Here is a 17,147-nt window from a genome sequence, read left to right on the forward strand (position 1 = left end):
TATGTCCTGTGGGCCTTACCTCACTGTCTGGCAGTATATTTTGGAGTTACCCTTTTTGACCACAGCGAGGCGCCAACGTAGACAGGAAACAGAACCAAAGCCATATGCACACCGACTGTGCATTTGCCATTGCCCTTCTCTGGGAAGAAAATAAACAGGGATCTGTCTGTATCGTCAAATAAAGATGTCGTCAACGACGGGTGGTGGAGAGTTTGGGAACCCATTGCGGAAGTTTAAGCTCGTGTTCCTTGGCGAGCAGAGTGGTAAGAAATCTTGAGTTTTCAGGATGGCTGGTCATTGTGATATTCGTATCATTTGGATGCTCGACGGAAATGTAAACGTAGCTTCTCTGAGGCCGAGCAGACAGGCCGATCCCAGGATGCTCACCACAGCAAACAGACAAAGTAGCCTAGATACCATGACAATGAAGTGCCGTGTAGTGCTATTCAAGACATCATTATATATAATCTCATGACTGTACTGAGCTGTTGCAGTTTTATGTCTGATGGCTCGCTGTCCAGTCATCTCGCATCTCACTTGGGATGACATCAGCTAGCTTCTTCAGGTTAGCATCCCGACACTAGGCTATCGCTAGCCACCCTACTGTTCAAGAAGTAGCAAGGTAAATGGCTAACGATAAAAAAGTGTAAACCTCGCTGCATCTGTTTATGTATTTGTATAAGAGATCCCCGAAATTTACACTGAGTCCCAAACCAAGCCATTCAATTGATCTTAATGTTCACCGGTGTGGAAATCTGTTTCAGTTAGCCTGGCAAGTTATATGTGTTGAACCATAGCCTGTACAATGTTCTACCGTGATTAGCCATACGACTAGTTCTACATAGCTTATTTGTCGGCTCTTGCTAGTCAGGTTGCCACGAAAGCTAAAGCAAAACCAACGTCACAGGACCATTTTGTTTTACTTTATGCCAATGCCTTTTATATTTGACACAACACGAGCTTGCGACTCGTGTCTTTTCAGCCATCGATGTGCGCAGCTATTCTGGACTTTACGGTCCCATTCACTTCAATTCATTTTTTTTGGCGTTTTACATATTTCGGACCGTGCGGACGCCGCTGTACTCGTGCGAGGAAAACAACAATTGTCTCGGGTGCTAAACATGGTCATGGAACGGCTTGCTTAACCAGAATGGTGTGTGTTGTGTCATTTCGAAGATAATTAAAGAAAATCTTATTACAATGGGATTTCTCATAGGCATGGTTTTGCATGTCTCTTATCTCTTTTCATGTTGACTGAGCTATCACCGTTACAAGTTTACAAGGTGCACAGCGCACATATGTATGCATACAAAAAGGAAGAATACATTTCACAGTGTAATTCTGCAAATAATTCACTTCAAAGTTAAGTGTTATTACATAGGCACCATGGTCATCAATATGTGTGTAAGAACAAGTGAAAAAAACAAATCGGTCAGTTTGTCAAAGAGGAGATGGTAGATATGCGCACCATAGTACAAAGTATGCATCACACCATGCTTCTGAATGATATGAAGGGAAAATACTGACAGGCACATAGCCTACGTCTCTTTCCTCAATAATGCACATGCCACATATCACTCAAGCAACATTATCTTCATTAGCTAATGTGGCCACAGGGGGGCGATATTGTAGGGCACGCTGAGACATTCGGATTCAATTTAACTCACTATTAGGCTATATAACAAAGGTTGCATTATAGGCTAGGCTACAATATATAGTCATTAATTGGCAAACAATTCATGTTGTTTCTATTGTAATGGGATTGCTACATTCAAGACGTTTCCAATGTCTTCCATCTCCTCTGTCTTTTCCATGTTTGTAGGTTAAGAATTAACAAACAAAATCTTAACATTTGTACTGCATGTTTTTAGATGGGCCCATGTACAAAGAACTTCAAGTCTGTCTGTAGGGCACATCAAGGGTCTGTGAGAAAAGGGTTGCTTGCGCTGCTGACAATGTGTAAATGCTTCCATTACATCCTATAGGCCTACATATGATGGCTACAAGAATTTCTGCAATGTGTTGTGTTGTTTTGAAGAAAATTGAATAAAATCTTATTATAGTGGGATGTCATTTGCATGATTGGACAGGTTTCATATCTCTTAGCATGTTCACTGCGTCATCACCATTTCATCTTACAATGTGCAGAATGATCAGAACTTTCTGTAATTCTGAAAATAAGTAACTCTGAAGTTAACAGATCATACCACATATAATAAGTAGTGCAAATTGAGAATGATTAATTTCTCAAAGCAGACACTGTGGATTATATGTAGCATAATACACAGTATGTGTCGCTATATGCTCCTGAAAGATATGCTGAAGACATACTGAAGGCACAAATATTTATTTTCCCAATAAGCCTTATAATGTAGGCCTATATCAGGAGTGAGGTTACATACACGTGAGTAAAAGTTGAGTGCTGAGTGGCCTTATGGTATGGACAGCATGACTTCATCCACGAAGCTACCACAGTTTCATAAGAAATGTTAAGACCAGAAAGATATGTCGTCGTTGTGCATTTTAACACAATAAATCATATAAAATATATTTTCCCTGCACCATTACCTCATTGTCTGAAGTATGATGAAGAAATGATTGTAGGCCTATATGATTTTTTAGTGCTGTGATAATGTGCACAACAACAAGTTTTCTGGTCAAACAAAATTGAAGCTGTGGTAGCTTAGTGGATGGAGTCATGCCTACCATTCCACAGGTTGTGGGTTCAAAAGACAATTTTTACACTCGTGTATGTTACCTCACATGATTAGTCTAATTCAGTAATAGTTTGTGTGTACAGTATTTCTTCAGCATATAACTCATGAGCATATTTCGATGAATACTGTGTATTATGGTGCATATCTACCGTCTCCTCTTTGACAAACTGACCGATTTGTTTTTTCACTTGTTCTTACACACATATTGATGACCATGGTGCCTATGTAATAACACTTAACTTTGAAGTGAATTATTTGCAGAATTACACTGTGAAATGTATTCTTCCTTTTTGTATGCATACATATGTGCGCTGTGCACCTTGTAAACTTGTAACGGTGATAGCTCAGTCAACATGAAAAGAGATAAGAGACATGCAAAACCATGCCTATGAGAAATCCCATTGTAATAAGATTTTCTTTAATTATCTTCGAAATGACACAACACACACCATTCTGGTTAAGCAAGCCGTTCCATGACTATGTTTAGCACCCGAGACAATTGTTGTTTTCCTCGCACGAGTACAGCGGCGTCCGCACGGTCCGAAATATGTAAAACGCCAAAAAAATGAATTGAAGTGAATGGGACCGTAAAGTCCAGAATAGCTGCGCACATCGATGGCTGAAAAGACACGAGTCGTGCGCGCGTGTGCCATGTAAAGAATTGTCACAGCGAATAGTGCGTGTTTGGATGCAGAGGTGGCTAGGGGAGTTAAACACAAGCTGGGGTTCATCAGATGACGTTTGGTTAGCCATCGTTTCATGCATATCGATAATTTGTTGCCCCCAACGTCATTGGGCGACATGCCATTGGATTGATATCTTTGACCACAATAAACGTGCTATTCATTGTTCGCAAGTATAATTTGTGGAGAGTTTTTCATTCTCCATCAGTCCAGCTAGCAGGCTAGTTCAGATCCATTATGTGGGGCTCTTCTGGCACCACCCTAGTTGCCAACTCAGCGACCAGAGTTCAGTTCATCGGGCTCCGGTGAACGTTCATCCAAATATCTCTCCTTCCCAATATTTGTTTTCAGTTTGTCAACCTGACCAAAACAGACATATCAGTAACTCAATGAGCATTATCTGTTTATCGACTCGATGTGGCTGTCATTCATTCATGTTTACGTGTCCTTGCAGTGGGCAAGACATCGCTCATCACCAGGTTTATGTACGACAGCTTTGACAATACCTATCAGGTAAGCATATTGAATGACAACAACCCAGCCCATACTGTTATTGTAAAGTATCCACTTCAGGTTTTCATAACAAACAAAATAGGTCAACAATCTGCCACAGTGAAGGAAAAGCACACATTCTCCATGATGATATTGATTTGATTAATGTATTTTATTACAGGCAACAATTGGAATAGACTTTCTATCAAAAACAATGTACCTTGAAGACCGTACGGTAAGCATTCTTCATATTTTATCTTAGACCTTTTCAGACTGTAGCATCTCTGCGATTCTTAGTTGTTCAGTCGCTTCCATTTCACCTCATCAGCTAATGTTTCAATCAAGCACAGATTTTTGTTGCTTTATATCTTTATAGAGGACCTACTCTTGGCATCTCATCATATCAGACATGCAGTTTGCTTAGTTTTTAGTTTTAATCCCCCCACTCCTTTCCACACTCCACTATCACATCGTCGTCCAAGTCCTCCTTTTAATGTTTTACTTTTTTTAAGTTGGATGTTTATTTTGGTTTTCTGTTCATTCCTCAACCTCAACCCCATCGCCTCCCCACGCGACTCCCATTCTGCTTTCGTTGGCTGGGTCCAAATTGGGGTTCACTACCATCGTCACCACCACCACCTCCACCAACTCCATTACTACACCTCCACAATCCCACAATCCCCCCCACCCCCCGCATTCCACTGCTGCTGTGGTCTTGCGGTCTGCGGTTGGGGTTGGTTCGGGGTGCAGATTCGGCTCCAGCTGTGGGACACTGCGGGGCAGGAGCGTTTCCGCAGCCTCATCCCCAGCTACATCCGAGACTCCGCTGCCGCTGTGGTGGTCTATGACATAGCAAGTAGGTATCTCATCGCCCGCCTCCCTCCCATCACCGCCCCTCATCCAGTCCACACCCGGCCCAGCATCAGCACCGGTGCTGACTGCTGCCATCTTACACCATTGATGGGGGTGGGGAGGGCGTGAGTGTGTGTGAGCTGGAGGCAGTTGCAGACATGGGTAGCATGCACGTAGCACAGAGCTTTCTCTATTTCTAACCTCTTTCTTTCTCTCTTGGAATATGCATTGGGCCAACACTGACTTGCCTTCACCTTCTTTCTCTTTAACCCTTGGTTGACCTTCATTAATCTGGGTGGGAGAGGGACATCTGTGACTGAAAAAATGAATGACTGAAAATCGGTGTGTGTGGACTTATTCCTAGCACATTTTAACTAGATTGAAAAATTGAACCCAAGGACAAGTGCATAATAGCCCAAAATGTATGTTGATGCAGAGGAAAACAACATCTCAATTAATCAGATGTTTTATCCTGTGATGGGCATACTACACCTGAGGAGGCTTGAGGGGTAATCTTGTAGCCTTCTCAGGTCTGTCTTTATCAGTGTTGGCTAGTGCTCTTCCAAGTAGGCCTGCTACGTGAATGCTATGCCTGCTGCAACGCTTGAGGGCAGGTACTGGGGGAGGAACTTTCAGATAAAGGCTTTTAGGCTTTGGCCTTCATAGCACAGCAAACCAAACTAACTCGCCGCTGAAAATAGAAGGGGGCTTTCATCCAATAATCATTCCACTCATTCATACAATCCAATTGGGCTCAGATTCTAAAATACTCGTATAAGAATTAAATTCTCTAGAACGTAATATGATTCTAGAATACATGATTCTGGCGGTGTTGCCTTTATCAGACTCTGGCTCTCTCTGTTGTGGTTTTCTGGATCGGGAGATCCGTGCCGCCTCGTCGTTTGCATTTTTCTTCAATCCCTCTGCTTGTTCTCCATTTCCACTACCACTTTGGTGTCTGTCAATTCTCTAACTCTTGCACCCTCTCCTCCACGTTGCTTTCTCCCCCCCTCTGTTTTTTTATCTGTCTTTCTTTCTCTCTCTGTCTCTCACTCTGTCCCTTTGACTCTCTCGCTCTCTTTCTTGTGCCCTGTATTCTCTCTTCTCTTCTCGGTCTCTCATGCTGTCGCTCTCTCTCTCTTTCTGTCTGTCTCTCGATCACTCTCTCGCTCTCACTCTTTCTCCTTTTGCCTCTCTCTCTCGCTCTCTCTCTCTCTCTCTCTCTCTCTCTCTCTCTCTCTCTCTCTATCTCTCGATCTGGATCTGGATCTGGCTCTGTCTGTCTGTCTGCATGGCTCTTCTTTAGGTTCGGCTCCAGCTTTGGGACACTGCGGGGCAGGAGCGTTTCCGCAGCCTGATTCCGAGCTACATTCGAGACTCCACCATCGCTGTTGTGGTCTATGACATTACCAGTGAGTCAGTCAGGGTGACAGGTGTTTTAGGTTGGGGTCATTGACATTTTTAGTAGCAGAAGTCAGGTGGTGCAAACACAGCTAATGCCATCATTGTACGGATTTTTGTTTCCCGCTGGATTCTATTGAAAAACATGAATTCCATGTAAGTGGAACATTTACAATTTAATTAATGTACGAACTTCACACAATAGTGATATTAGCTGTGGTTGTGCCACCCTGACGTCTGCTTCTTAAACCGTCAATGACCCTTTAGTTTGGGGGTGGGCCAAGATGGCTGGGCAGTGAGGGCAGGTTGGCAGATGTTTTGGGTGCAGTGGGTTGGTCCCTCAGTGGGGTGGGCACTCAGTTGGGGCAGGGTGCTACCTGACCACAGGTGAAGCTTTAACCAGGGTTGCTTTACCACTAAACTTTTTTCTCACTAACTGTGTGTTTGTGTGTGAGTGTGCGGGCTTATTTACTCTGTGTGATTCTGAACTTGGATTGGTGTGCAATGCGGTGGTTTGAGAGCAAACATTTCCTTGCATGCATGTGAGGGTTTTTTTAAAACAAATAAATCAATTTCAACAGAAGTCTAATTTACACAATTTGTCTGCCTGCAAGCGGTTTGGCTTTTTTGTTGACCTATTGACCACCCTGTCCTACTCTGCAGATTTAAATTCATTCCAGCAGACATCAAAGTGGATCGATGATGTCAGAACAGAGAGGGGAAGTGACGTCATCATCATGTTAGTTGGAAACAAAACAGACTTGGCCGATAAAAGGTACAGTTTTGGCATTACATACTGTGTGTGTGAGAGAGTGTGTGTGTGTGTGTGTGTGTGGGGGGGGGGTAGTATTGGACAGCCGGCCCTATTAGATGACGTGTCCCAGGGCCCGTCCAAAGCTGTGTGTGTGTGTGTGTGTGTGTGTGTGTGCGCGTGTGTGTGTGTGTGTGTGTGTGTGTGTGTGTGTGTGTGTGTGTGTGTGTGTGTGTGTGTGTGTGTGTGTGTGTGTGTGCGCGTGTGTGCGAGCGCGTGCGCGAGCGAGAGACGAGGCTTTTGAAGAGAAAGTAATTATAGAGGTGACGGGGGTCATTTGATCTTCAGTTCTCTCAGAGGCATGGCTCATCTATGGTTTAATTTTGTTCCATCATTTCATGATATTATTTTAGAAAATTGATCCAATTATGATTTCCATGTTTCATTTATTTGCTATATTTATGTAGCCTTTTTTTGTTTAGCCCTTTTATCTAAGTTGTGATTTTTGTCCTCATCCTTTATTTGCATTTAAGTTTGATTATGATTTCCCCCTCTATTTGTTTTGTTTTTCCTTCTTCTACTTTATTTCTGCTTATGTCCCCCAATGTCACCTTCCTACCATCCACCACCTCTCCCCTGATCCGCCTGCCTCTCCATCCACCTCCACCACCACTACCACCCGTTGGCACACCCCCTGTGATGCCAATGGCAATGCCAACTGATGCCAATGCCCCTCTGTCCACTGGTGCCAATGCCTGTGGCTGTGCCAGGCAAGTGTCAGTAGAGGTGGCGGAGAAGAAGGCTCGGGAGCTCAATGTGATGTACATAGAGACCAGCGCCAAGGCTGGCTATAACGTCAAGCAGGTGGGCTTTCTTACTGTACAGCAGAGTTGGAATACTAATGCTAGTGGAGTAGAGGATAGTGTTATAGTTAATTTCTCCCTCCAGTGGAAAATGTCTCATGTCCAACAGTAAATGCACACATTACACAAATAAGGTACAATCAATTACATACTGGTTTCTAATTAAATAAGGTACATGTGTGTATAAGTACACATTGGGCTATGTATATGAAGCAAATGGGCCTTTTTACACGCCTGACAGCAGATTTTGAATACTATCAGTATACTCATATCTTGCTGTAATATTAAGTGTGTGGGCCTTCCTACTGTACATGCCTGACAGCAAAGTGTTGACACTAATAGCAGTGGATTAGATTTGTTTCACAAGACAGGCACATACTGCATAAACGGTTCAGATGCAAAACCCCTCTAAAAGCAATACAAACTTCTTTTAAATAACCCACTTAAATGTTATCAAGTACAGCAAGTAAAGTCCAAACAAAATGACCAATTTTTGAAATGCAACCTATTTTATAAACCCATCACAAATGCTCAAATGTGTGCTTTGCATCTGAAACCTTCATATGTGCACATCTGGGTGTAACACGAAGCAGTTGAGAGAGGAATATGCTACACAAGTTACCTAGATAAGGTGCAGGTGCATTTGTACACATCTGGCCGTCAAACAGATGGGCCTTTTTTACATGCCTGACTGACTGCTGATGGTGTGGGTAGAAGAGCTGTTTTATGAAGGAAATTCACAGCATCCAAGAGCAAAATGCTTGCACACTTAAGCTACACATACATACTGTTAACATCATACACACACTGACTCTATATGTTCTCAGTCTCTAAGAGCTGCAATTTCTCTGTGGGCTGTGGGCATCCCTTTATGCCCTGTAATAAAGAATGTTTAGTTCCAGACTTGGTTTAAAATGACTCGAGATGGGAATAGAAGAATACATTATGCCCATAAAAAGCCAATCATCCTCATTTGATGCATGACTGTGGTTTTCACAGGTCTTATGTGTTACAATGTTAAGTTCAAACATTTAAAATGTGAAATGCTAAAATGCTATGCAGATATGGTGGCAAAATGCTAAGTTGTATAATGTTACAAAGTTTACTGTATAGTTAATAATTCAAAGACTTATAAATAATATGTGTGCTGCTTGCGCTCTGTTTGCTAGCTACATCGGTACGGATGTTAACATGCTAGCCCTTGCCTGCCGTTTCTCCACCTCGGTATGGACTTAACAGATTACTAATGAACTGATTTGTCACCAGTGGTTGATCACAAGCCTGTTAGTTAAGCCATTTTAAAGTGGTGCAAGCGATCATGTGAATGTGATCAGCTTCTTGTATTAGTAAATCATAGCGCATGGTGTGCTAGATGTCCAATACACACCAGAAAGTTTGTCTTTGCATGAGTCAGTGGTAAGGAGTGTCTGTGCTTATGCAGAAGACAGAGCGAGGAAGATAAAGGGAACGGGGGTTAGGTGTTGTGCACTCGCTTGGCTGTTGAGATCGGATGCAATTGCTTTTTTCCCCTTTGCACTTACTCCATCATTAATGGGTAGACTGGATCCAATAGCTTAAAAGTTGTAAATTGAGATTTAAAGGCTCAGTTTGTATCAGCAAAGTTGTTGTTAAAGGGACACTGTGCAGGAAATGGTCAAAAAAGGTACTGCAACTATGCTGCTCATTGAAACTGGGCTGCCTATTGCCAAATTTGATCTTTACATGAAAGTTTACTAACTAATAAACAAATATTTTCTAGTATGGTCCAAGTACAGTAATTTTTGCAGCTACAAATGGCTATTTTTGGACATTCAAAATGGCGGACCATGGAGAAGATCCCCGTTTTCATGTATGAAAAGTGCAATTTTTCCAGTCATAATGAATACTTAGAATTTGATGCTGGTGGTAAGTATTCATGAAAAAGGTAACATTAGCGAATGGGCAGCATGAATTCTGGAAATAAACAACTAAAAATCTCACACAGTGTCCCTTTAATGCTAATATGCAAGAAGAGACTAAATAATAGGTAAGACCAGTCAAACCCCTGTAATTATATTTCAGATGGAAAGACCGTGTGATAATGTTGATGTCCATTATTTAAATAATTTTTAACTCGCTAGACAACGGCTTGTCGGATTTACGAAATAGTCTTCAGATGTGATTAGAAGAATATTAGAAAAACTCGTCATTATGGCACAAATTCTGAGCGATTCAGACCTGTAGAATTTTCATGGAAAATTCTAGGACCTCTGGGAAAAATCTTCTCCTCAAAGTGTTATGATCAACATGAACTGCAGCCCATTAATGTAGTTCCTCTGCTGTGATTTATTTCTTTAAAAAATCAACAAAAGAACAAGTTAACATCCTACACCGGTGAAGTTGTCATCCTTCACCAGCAGTGCTTTCCTACCTTTTCTCTCCATCTCCTCTTGAAAGTGTGTGCTTGTTGCTACTGTACTAACCCTGACGTTTCTCTCAAGGACTTTTCCAGTCTTCACTTACTCTCACTTCTCCTTCTCTCCTCACCCCTTTTCCTCCTTTCTGTCTCTTCCCCTTTCCCTGAGTTTTGTCATGTCCCATACTTCTTCTCTGTCTTTACTTCCTCGTCTTTTTCTTTTTCTTTTGTCTGTTTCTGTTTGTCTTCTCTTTTATTCTTTCTATTTGTCTTGTTCTTGTTCTTCTCTCTTTCTTTTTCTTCTTTCTTTTTCTTCTACGTTTTGGGTGGCCTCTGTTATTTGGTTCTTCCCCTCCCCTTCTCTCGTCTCCTCTCCTCCCCCTCTCTTTACTCTCTGCTTGGCCCCTCGAGTAGACAGATCACCACGGAGGAAGGGGAGCAGAGAGCTAAGGAGCTCAATGTCATGTTCATTGAGACCAGCGCAAAGACTGGCTACAATGTCAAACAGGTGAAGACATGTTCAATTGTATAGACAGGGCCAATACCCCCCCTCCCCCTTTACTTATGCGCTCTCCCTGCCACCCCCACCCTGAAACTAGCCTTCTAAACCAGCCCCTGATGCTACACTTTCGTTTGTACAGAAGGTCTGGCTGCGATTTATTGGGAGCCCCTTTTTCTTCTGAAAGACTAGACTGGAAGTTTAAAATGGAGTCTACCAGAACCAAATCACTGCTGTCTGCTTGTGACTTATGCAGCTAGCTTGGCTTACAATCCTGGCTATATGTAACACAAGGCACAAAGCCTGTGTCGTTGCTCACAAAAGTGGCCATGTTTGCTGACTTAATGGGTCAGAATAGTGTCTAAGCCAGCCGTGTCAAGGCAACCGCAGCCAGACCCTATGTAGAACATGAAATGCAGTGCGAGTGGCCGTGTTTACCAGGCTACGCTGAAACTAGCATCACCACACGCTTGTCTTCCTCTTTTATTTCCCCTCCTCTCTGCCGCCGATGTCCTTCATTCTGCCATTATGCAGTCACTCTCTCTGTGCCGTCTGTGCTTGTCCTTCCTCCTTGTGCTTGTGCGTGTGTGTGTGTGTGTGTGTGTCTGCAGTCAAGTGCCGTGTGTGTCATTCTTGTTATTTTGTATGTATTAGTTTTCTGGCTTCAGTCAAACCTGGACAATGAATAAGCCTGAAAAGTCAATTTATAACACAATGGAAGGACATCTGTTTTTTCCCTTCCCTTGCCTGGGTTTAAATGAAGCGAACAGTGATTGTACTGTATGTATTTCAGTTTTGGGTTGTGCACATTTACTCTTTGTTTTGGCATGAGTCTATGTGCAGTCCATCTATGGTTCTCCTGCTACTGTGTGTTCACTGTGATCCCTCAACCTCTTCCTAAAGTTTTCCCCCCTAATCTCCACTTCTAAGAATAGCTTGCACAAAACCTTAGCTTTGCCTTCACGCCTGGTCCTTTGTCACAGTGTTGGTGTAAAGAATTTCAAAGTAGTGTTTTGTAAGAAAGAAATAGATATTTCAAAGTAGTTGTTAATGCAGCAGTGTCCACTATGAGTTTAGGGTCAAGGATACTGTGAGCGAATCTTATTCTGTTACTGCTCTGTTACCCTCTCTTATATCTATATTCTCTCGCTCGCTCTCTCTCTCTCTCTGTCTGTCTCTCTCTCTGTGTCTCTCTCTCTCTCTCTCTCTCTCTCTCTCTCTCTCTCTCTCTCTCTCTCTCTCTCTCTCCAGCTGTTCCGTCGGGTTGCTGCAGCCTTGCCAGGGATGGACAGCACACCAGAGAAAAGCAAAGAGGACAGTATCCTTTCAAATACAGTGTTTACCGCAGAACATGACTATCATTATGGGAAAGGCTATATTCAAATATGACTTGAATCCCCCCCCCCCCCCCCCCCCCCAAAAAAAAATCAGTCACAATACAAAATCTTAATCATTTCAAGAAACCTATTCAGTATTTTACTACAATATTTTCAAAATGTCTGAACGTTCTGGAATCCTCCAGTGAAATTACTCCCTGAATCTTGAACGAATCGGAACATGAAGTCCCGGAATTAGTCAGATTATTGTCTCAAGGAATGCTACATGTCAAGACACATCTATGAATGCAGGTTTTGATTTTGACTGAAAACTATGCATACTTGCTTGTTTAAAAAGTATACCTATTTTCAGGAGCTGACTTAATTATTGTTCTTTCCCCTATTGTCTTTTCATAAAACAGTTGCCGCTGACGCATGTCTGGGTTGTAAGTTTTCATAGAAGCAGGTGCATAACTGGTAAAACCAGATGCAGGCATGGTTGGTTGCAAGTGCAGCGGCCTACTTTGCCATAGAAGCAGGGCTTAGGCTAACCTATTTCTTTTTCAACATGAGTGCACATTTACAAGATGTCCATCTTTTTCCTGTATGGCAAGGTGTGTGAAACTTGTTCTTCTGAGGAGGCGTATGATAGTGACATATATACTGTGTGTCTGAAGGGTGAAAACCTCAACCGAAAACAATGCTCTGTTTTGGTGGTATTTTTTTTGTAGTTTTGATTTATAGTGGTGCTTTATCAGGGACTTTGTGTTAATGAAACCCAAAAGTGGCTACCTTTTTATGTGATGTGTTAGAAACATTATGTCATATTTATCTAGCCTTAGTTACTAGTATTCACAAGTTGGTTGACTTCAAAACTGAAGCTAGTGAAAAGGCCGAATGACAATTGATTCGGTCTATGAGTATTTACTGAAGTCAAGCCCTTCCGTGTTGTAAGTTAGGAGTGCCTTTGGAAACACCCAAGTACACCTTGCAGAAATTACAAAAAAAGGGCTGAAAGATTAGTCAAAAGAGTATTATTTGTGTTTGATTCTTTCCCTCCCTCAATGTCCGACATAAAAATAATATATGACTAATTTTGATTTCCCTGTCAAAACGGCATTATGTAAAGGCATGATGCATCAGGGACAATGCCAGAAAACTGTTTGCGCTGTGTGTCCTTAACGGCGCCCCCTCCCTCAGTGATCGACATCAAACTGGAGAAGCCGCCAGAGCTGCCTGTCACGGAGAGCAGCTGCTCCTGCTAGTGCCCTCCCAGTCCCGCTCGCACCTCCTCCTCGCACCTCCTCTTGTTGCTTCTCCTCCTCTACTGGGCCTCTGTGTCTCCCACCAGACCAGGCTACTACATCTCCTTCCCCCTCCCTCCTCCCTGGCTGTCTCTGGCCATCCCCTCTATAAGTTGTCCCTCCATCTCCACCTCCTTCTCTATCCATGCGTCTCCCCTTCATCAGCCATGCCTCCTCTTGCTCCTCCGCCTCCTCCAGTGGGCCTGTGCCTCCTCCCCATCGGACCTGCCTCCATGTCGTTGAACACCTCCTCTCCCAATATCACCTCCACCACCCAAGGAGTCTCCCCACTGGTCATTCTTCCTCCTCTTCCAACCCACTCCTCCCCACCAGCCCTTCCTCCTCCTCCTCCTCCTCCTCCATATCCACCATCTCCATGGCCCCCTCGTGTCTCCTCTCTCCATCAACAGCTTGTCTCTCAGTGGCTAGTCACGACTCTCCTGGCTCTGTGCCCGACATTGCCTGGAGAAATCTTTTTTTGTTTTTTTGTCCTCCCCTCTTCATCCACCTCAAACTTCAGTTTCTCCTCATCCTCTTCGTCCTTGCCCCTCCTCTCCCCTTCCTTGACTCAGTGATATTTTTTTGGAGTATCTGTGTGGATGTGCTATTACTCTGTATTTAAAAAAAATGAAAAAAAGTTATAAGAAAATATTAGTAATGGATTTTAAAAAAAAAACACTGAGAAAAAAAACATAACACAGCGTAGGTGGAAATGCTAAAAGATGTTGCGATTTGTTTTGTTTTTTCATCTCTATTCCAACTGCATGGCGTTCGTATAGGATTGCAGTCTGACCTAGCTCACTGCTCTTGAGTTTTTGCACTTTTTGGAGCATTGGTGGTGTCACACTTTGTCGTTGTGAAAAGTCATTTCATTTTCTAGTAATTTCAGTGACTCGGGAGAAATGGAGAGACAATGCCTTGCTTTTTAAAAAAAGTAAAAAATTTCACTGATTAGCAGATCGTTAAAAAGGAAAAGCAAGTGAGAAAGGAAGGCTGGGGTATATTTCTCAAAAGAGAAGTTGTTAGCCTGTTAGCAACTTAGGTAGTTAACAATGGGAAAATGCATTGAAAACAACAAAGTAGCTAATGTAGTAAGCAACTTTGGTTTTGAGAAATGCACCCCTGTATTGCAAGCAGATGTTACTGATCACAGCTGCAAGCCAGTCAGATGTATAAAGCATTCTGTGCAGTGCAAATTTTGAAGTTTGTTTGTTTGTTGGTTTTTGTTTGTTTGTTTGTTTGGAAATCTCTTAGACCTGTAACTTAAAACCAATCATACACAGCACACTCTTCAGGTCTATTTAGATAGTGGTTGAAGGGACCAGGGATTAATTGACCAGTGATGACTGACTCCTGATCAATCACACCACTTTTCATTAGACGTGCATAACGTGTGATTGACACCTGTGCAAAAAGATCTAGAGACCATCTCCTAATAATGTACAAAGACTTATCCAGTTACCATGTGCTGTTTGATTAGGAAGGAATAACCCCTTGGCATTTTATCAGAAAAGGGAAATCCATTCATACAGTACTGTATGGTTAACAGAGAGAGAGAGAGAGAAAAAAAATGATTCTGTATATCAAGCTCAGAACTATCTTAACTTAATCCGTGTGTCTCTTTCTCACAACGTGCTGTGAGAAATGGGAAGGTTGGATTTGTGTTCACAAAGGATGTCCAGTGATTAACCCTTTACTGCAGTGTGTTCCGGTGAACCTCCCATTTAAACCAGTGGTTCTGTGCAGCCAGTTGTAACTGTGGAGAGCCCTGTGTGTGTGTGCATGTATGTGTGTATGAGGACAGGCAGGGGGCAGCATTGTGTCATGGGGCCAGAAGGAGTTAGTCCCTTACACATTCTGTACATGTACAGTATGTCTGGTTGGTCCAGCACCCATTGACTACCAGTTTGTTTCATTTTGTTTGTTTTTGTTTTGTTTTATTACACTGGTAACGGAAAGGCATGTAAGACCTAAAAGTGGTTGCTTCTTTTTTTTCCTTTTTTCCTTTTTTAAAGATAATTGTTACACTAAGTCAGTGGTGATGAATCGGTGTTTGTAAAAGGGCCTGTCGACTTGCCTGGAACTGTGGCTGCAGCGCAGATGTTCCAAAACGCCTCATATGCAGCAGTTGCTTCAGTGTAGTTAAACATAAGAAATAAATGTAAAATAAATAAAAGTTAAAAACGACATAAAAAATGCAAAACGAGCAAAAAAGCACAGAGTAGTCCGGCATTTTGTTGCTTATGCTTGTACGAGACTGTTTGGTTTTAAATATCTTTATTTATTTTTATTTTTACTGGCAAAAGATCAGTACGTTGTACGCTTGACCAAAATCGACAGTTGGATGGCACGTTCAGAGTTAGCCGTTTTTATTTATTCTTTGCGTGTCTGCTTGGATATCTGTATCTCGAAGAGAAGGGTTTCTTGTAACTATAGTCACATCAATTAAGAAGAAAAATAAAACTTTCCCTACTGTAATGGTAGTATCTTTCACATTTACAAATGTTAGTCTGAATTTGGCAGTTGTTGTTCATCACCTACACACACACACACACAAACACACTCACACCAACACAACCACCACTGCACCACAAGTCTTCTGAGCACACACACAAAAATGACACAGATACACAGATACTATTACCACTGCTCCATCATGCACACCCAAGCAACATGAGTACTCGTCACTATCCTCTCTGTATCTGGTTTGACAATGTTAACATTTGATGACTTTCAAACAAAAAAATTGTAACGGTAATCAATTTACATGGAATTTACCAGTCTATTTGTCACTGACTGATTGATGACACAGCTGCGTGCTAATCTGAACTGTGTATTTGAGATATGCTGTCTACTAGTCTCTTTAGCAAAGTTTGTGTGAATAATGTACTATTATTCTCTGCTGTAAAAAAGTAAAAAACACCGAAGTGTATCACATGAAATAAAGATATTTCACCAAAATATAATTGATCCTGTTTGGAGGTGTGTTTTTTTCTGATGTCATATTTGTTTTGGTTAGGCCTACCTGACTCTTAGGTGCCTCCTGATCTTAAGTTGTCCTCGGCAGGTATGGTAGGGAGTGGGCTCTGTGAACGTATTGAATCAATGAGAGAAGGCTTCATTATACTCTCGTTGTATTGAATAATGTGTGTATGTGAGTGTTTGGGTTATGGGCCATAAAGGTCCTCGAAGGGCTGTACTATGAACACAAACCAGGATTTCCCACTGCACTTCAGGCCTATATTGAAGGCAGCCACCTTTAAAACAGACCTCACCTTCTCTAGCCCCCCCTGAATATAACTTAATTGTATTGCAAATGTAATTTCTAACATTCCATTGCAAAATATGTCAATTTTAATGTTATGCAGCTTCAGATGAAATTTATGTCGGGGGCTAGATAAAATGTCCTCAAGGGCTGTAATTTTTGGCCCTCGAGACATAGGTTCCCCACCCCTGAGTTAGAGAGAGAGTTCCCCCACTCCCACCCCAAAAAAGGTGCCACACCTAATGGGGATTTCTCATATAGCCTAACAAATGTATGTAGTCTAAATATTGTATGTCCAAGCAAACACATTGGTAAGAAAATGTCACTACTGTTTTGATATGAAAACAAGCTCGTTTCGTGCTGTACCCCTATGTAGGCTATGCAGAATGATCCATTATGGGTCAGCTACAAAAAAAGAGACCTTGGGCAAACTCCAAGTAGCATATAATGATATTGCTGAAAAAGCCCAGGAGTTGCAGTGCTAGTAAACTTTTTTGCGACTCGGGACTTTGTACTTTACAGGCTCTCTTGAGGAACCTAATGTTTAAGTTTATGTGCCGTCTGGATAAGTCTAAAAACTGTATTATAATGATTCTCACAAGTGCCAGA

The 17,147-nt window shown here is 42.2% G+C and overlaps 1 protein-coding gene across 2 annotated transcripts; it reads left to right on the forward strand.

The window, feature by feature from the left end:
- Positions 1-39: 39 nt before the first annotated feature.
- Positions 40-16,239, forward strand: rab41 (RAB41, member RAS oncogene family). Of its 2 annotated transcripts, none has more exons than XM_063190176.1 (8): positions 40-263; positions 3,855-3,913; positions 4,074-4,127; positions 6,051-6,156; positions 6,809-6,920; positions 7,667-7,760; positions 11,905-11,971; positions 13,170-16,239. In XM_063190176.1, the coding sequence occupies exons 1-8, from the start codon at positions 185-187 to the stop codon at positions 13,232-13,234; spliced, it is 636 nt and encodes a 211-aa protein (XP_063046246.1). In that variant the 5' UTR covers positions 40-184; the 3' UTR covers positions 13,235-16,239. The 2 variants fall into 2 exon arrangements, with proteins under 2 accessions (XP_063046246.1, XP_063046245.1); XM_063190175.1 differs by lacking the exon at positions 6,051-6,156 and adding an exon at positions 4,643-4,748 and having other exon boundaries at positions 62-263.
- The last annotated feature ends 908 nt before the right edge of the window (positions 16,240-17,147 follow it).

The sequence above is a fragment of the Engraulis encrasicolus genome, chromosome 23 (assembly GCF_034702125.1).
Source record: "Engraulis encrasicolus isolate BLACKSEA-1 chromosome 23, IST_EnEncr_1.0, whole genome shotgun sequence".
NCBI lineage: Eukaryota > Metazoa > Chordata > Actinopteri > Clupeiformes > Engraulidae > Engraulis > Engraulis encrasicolus.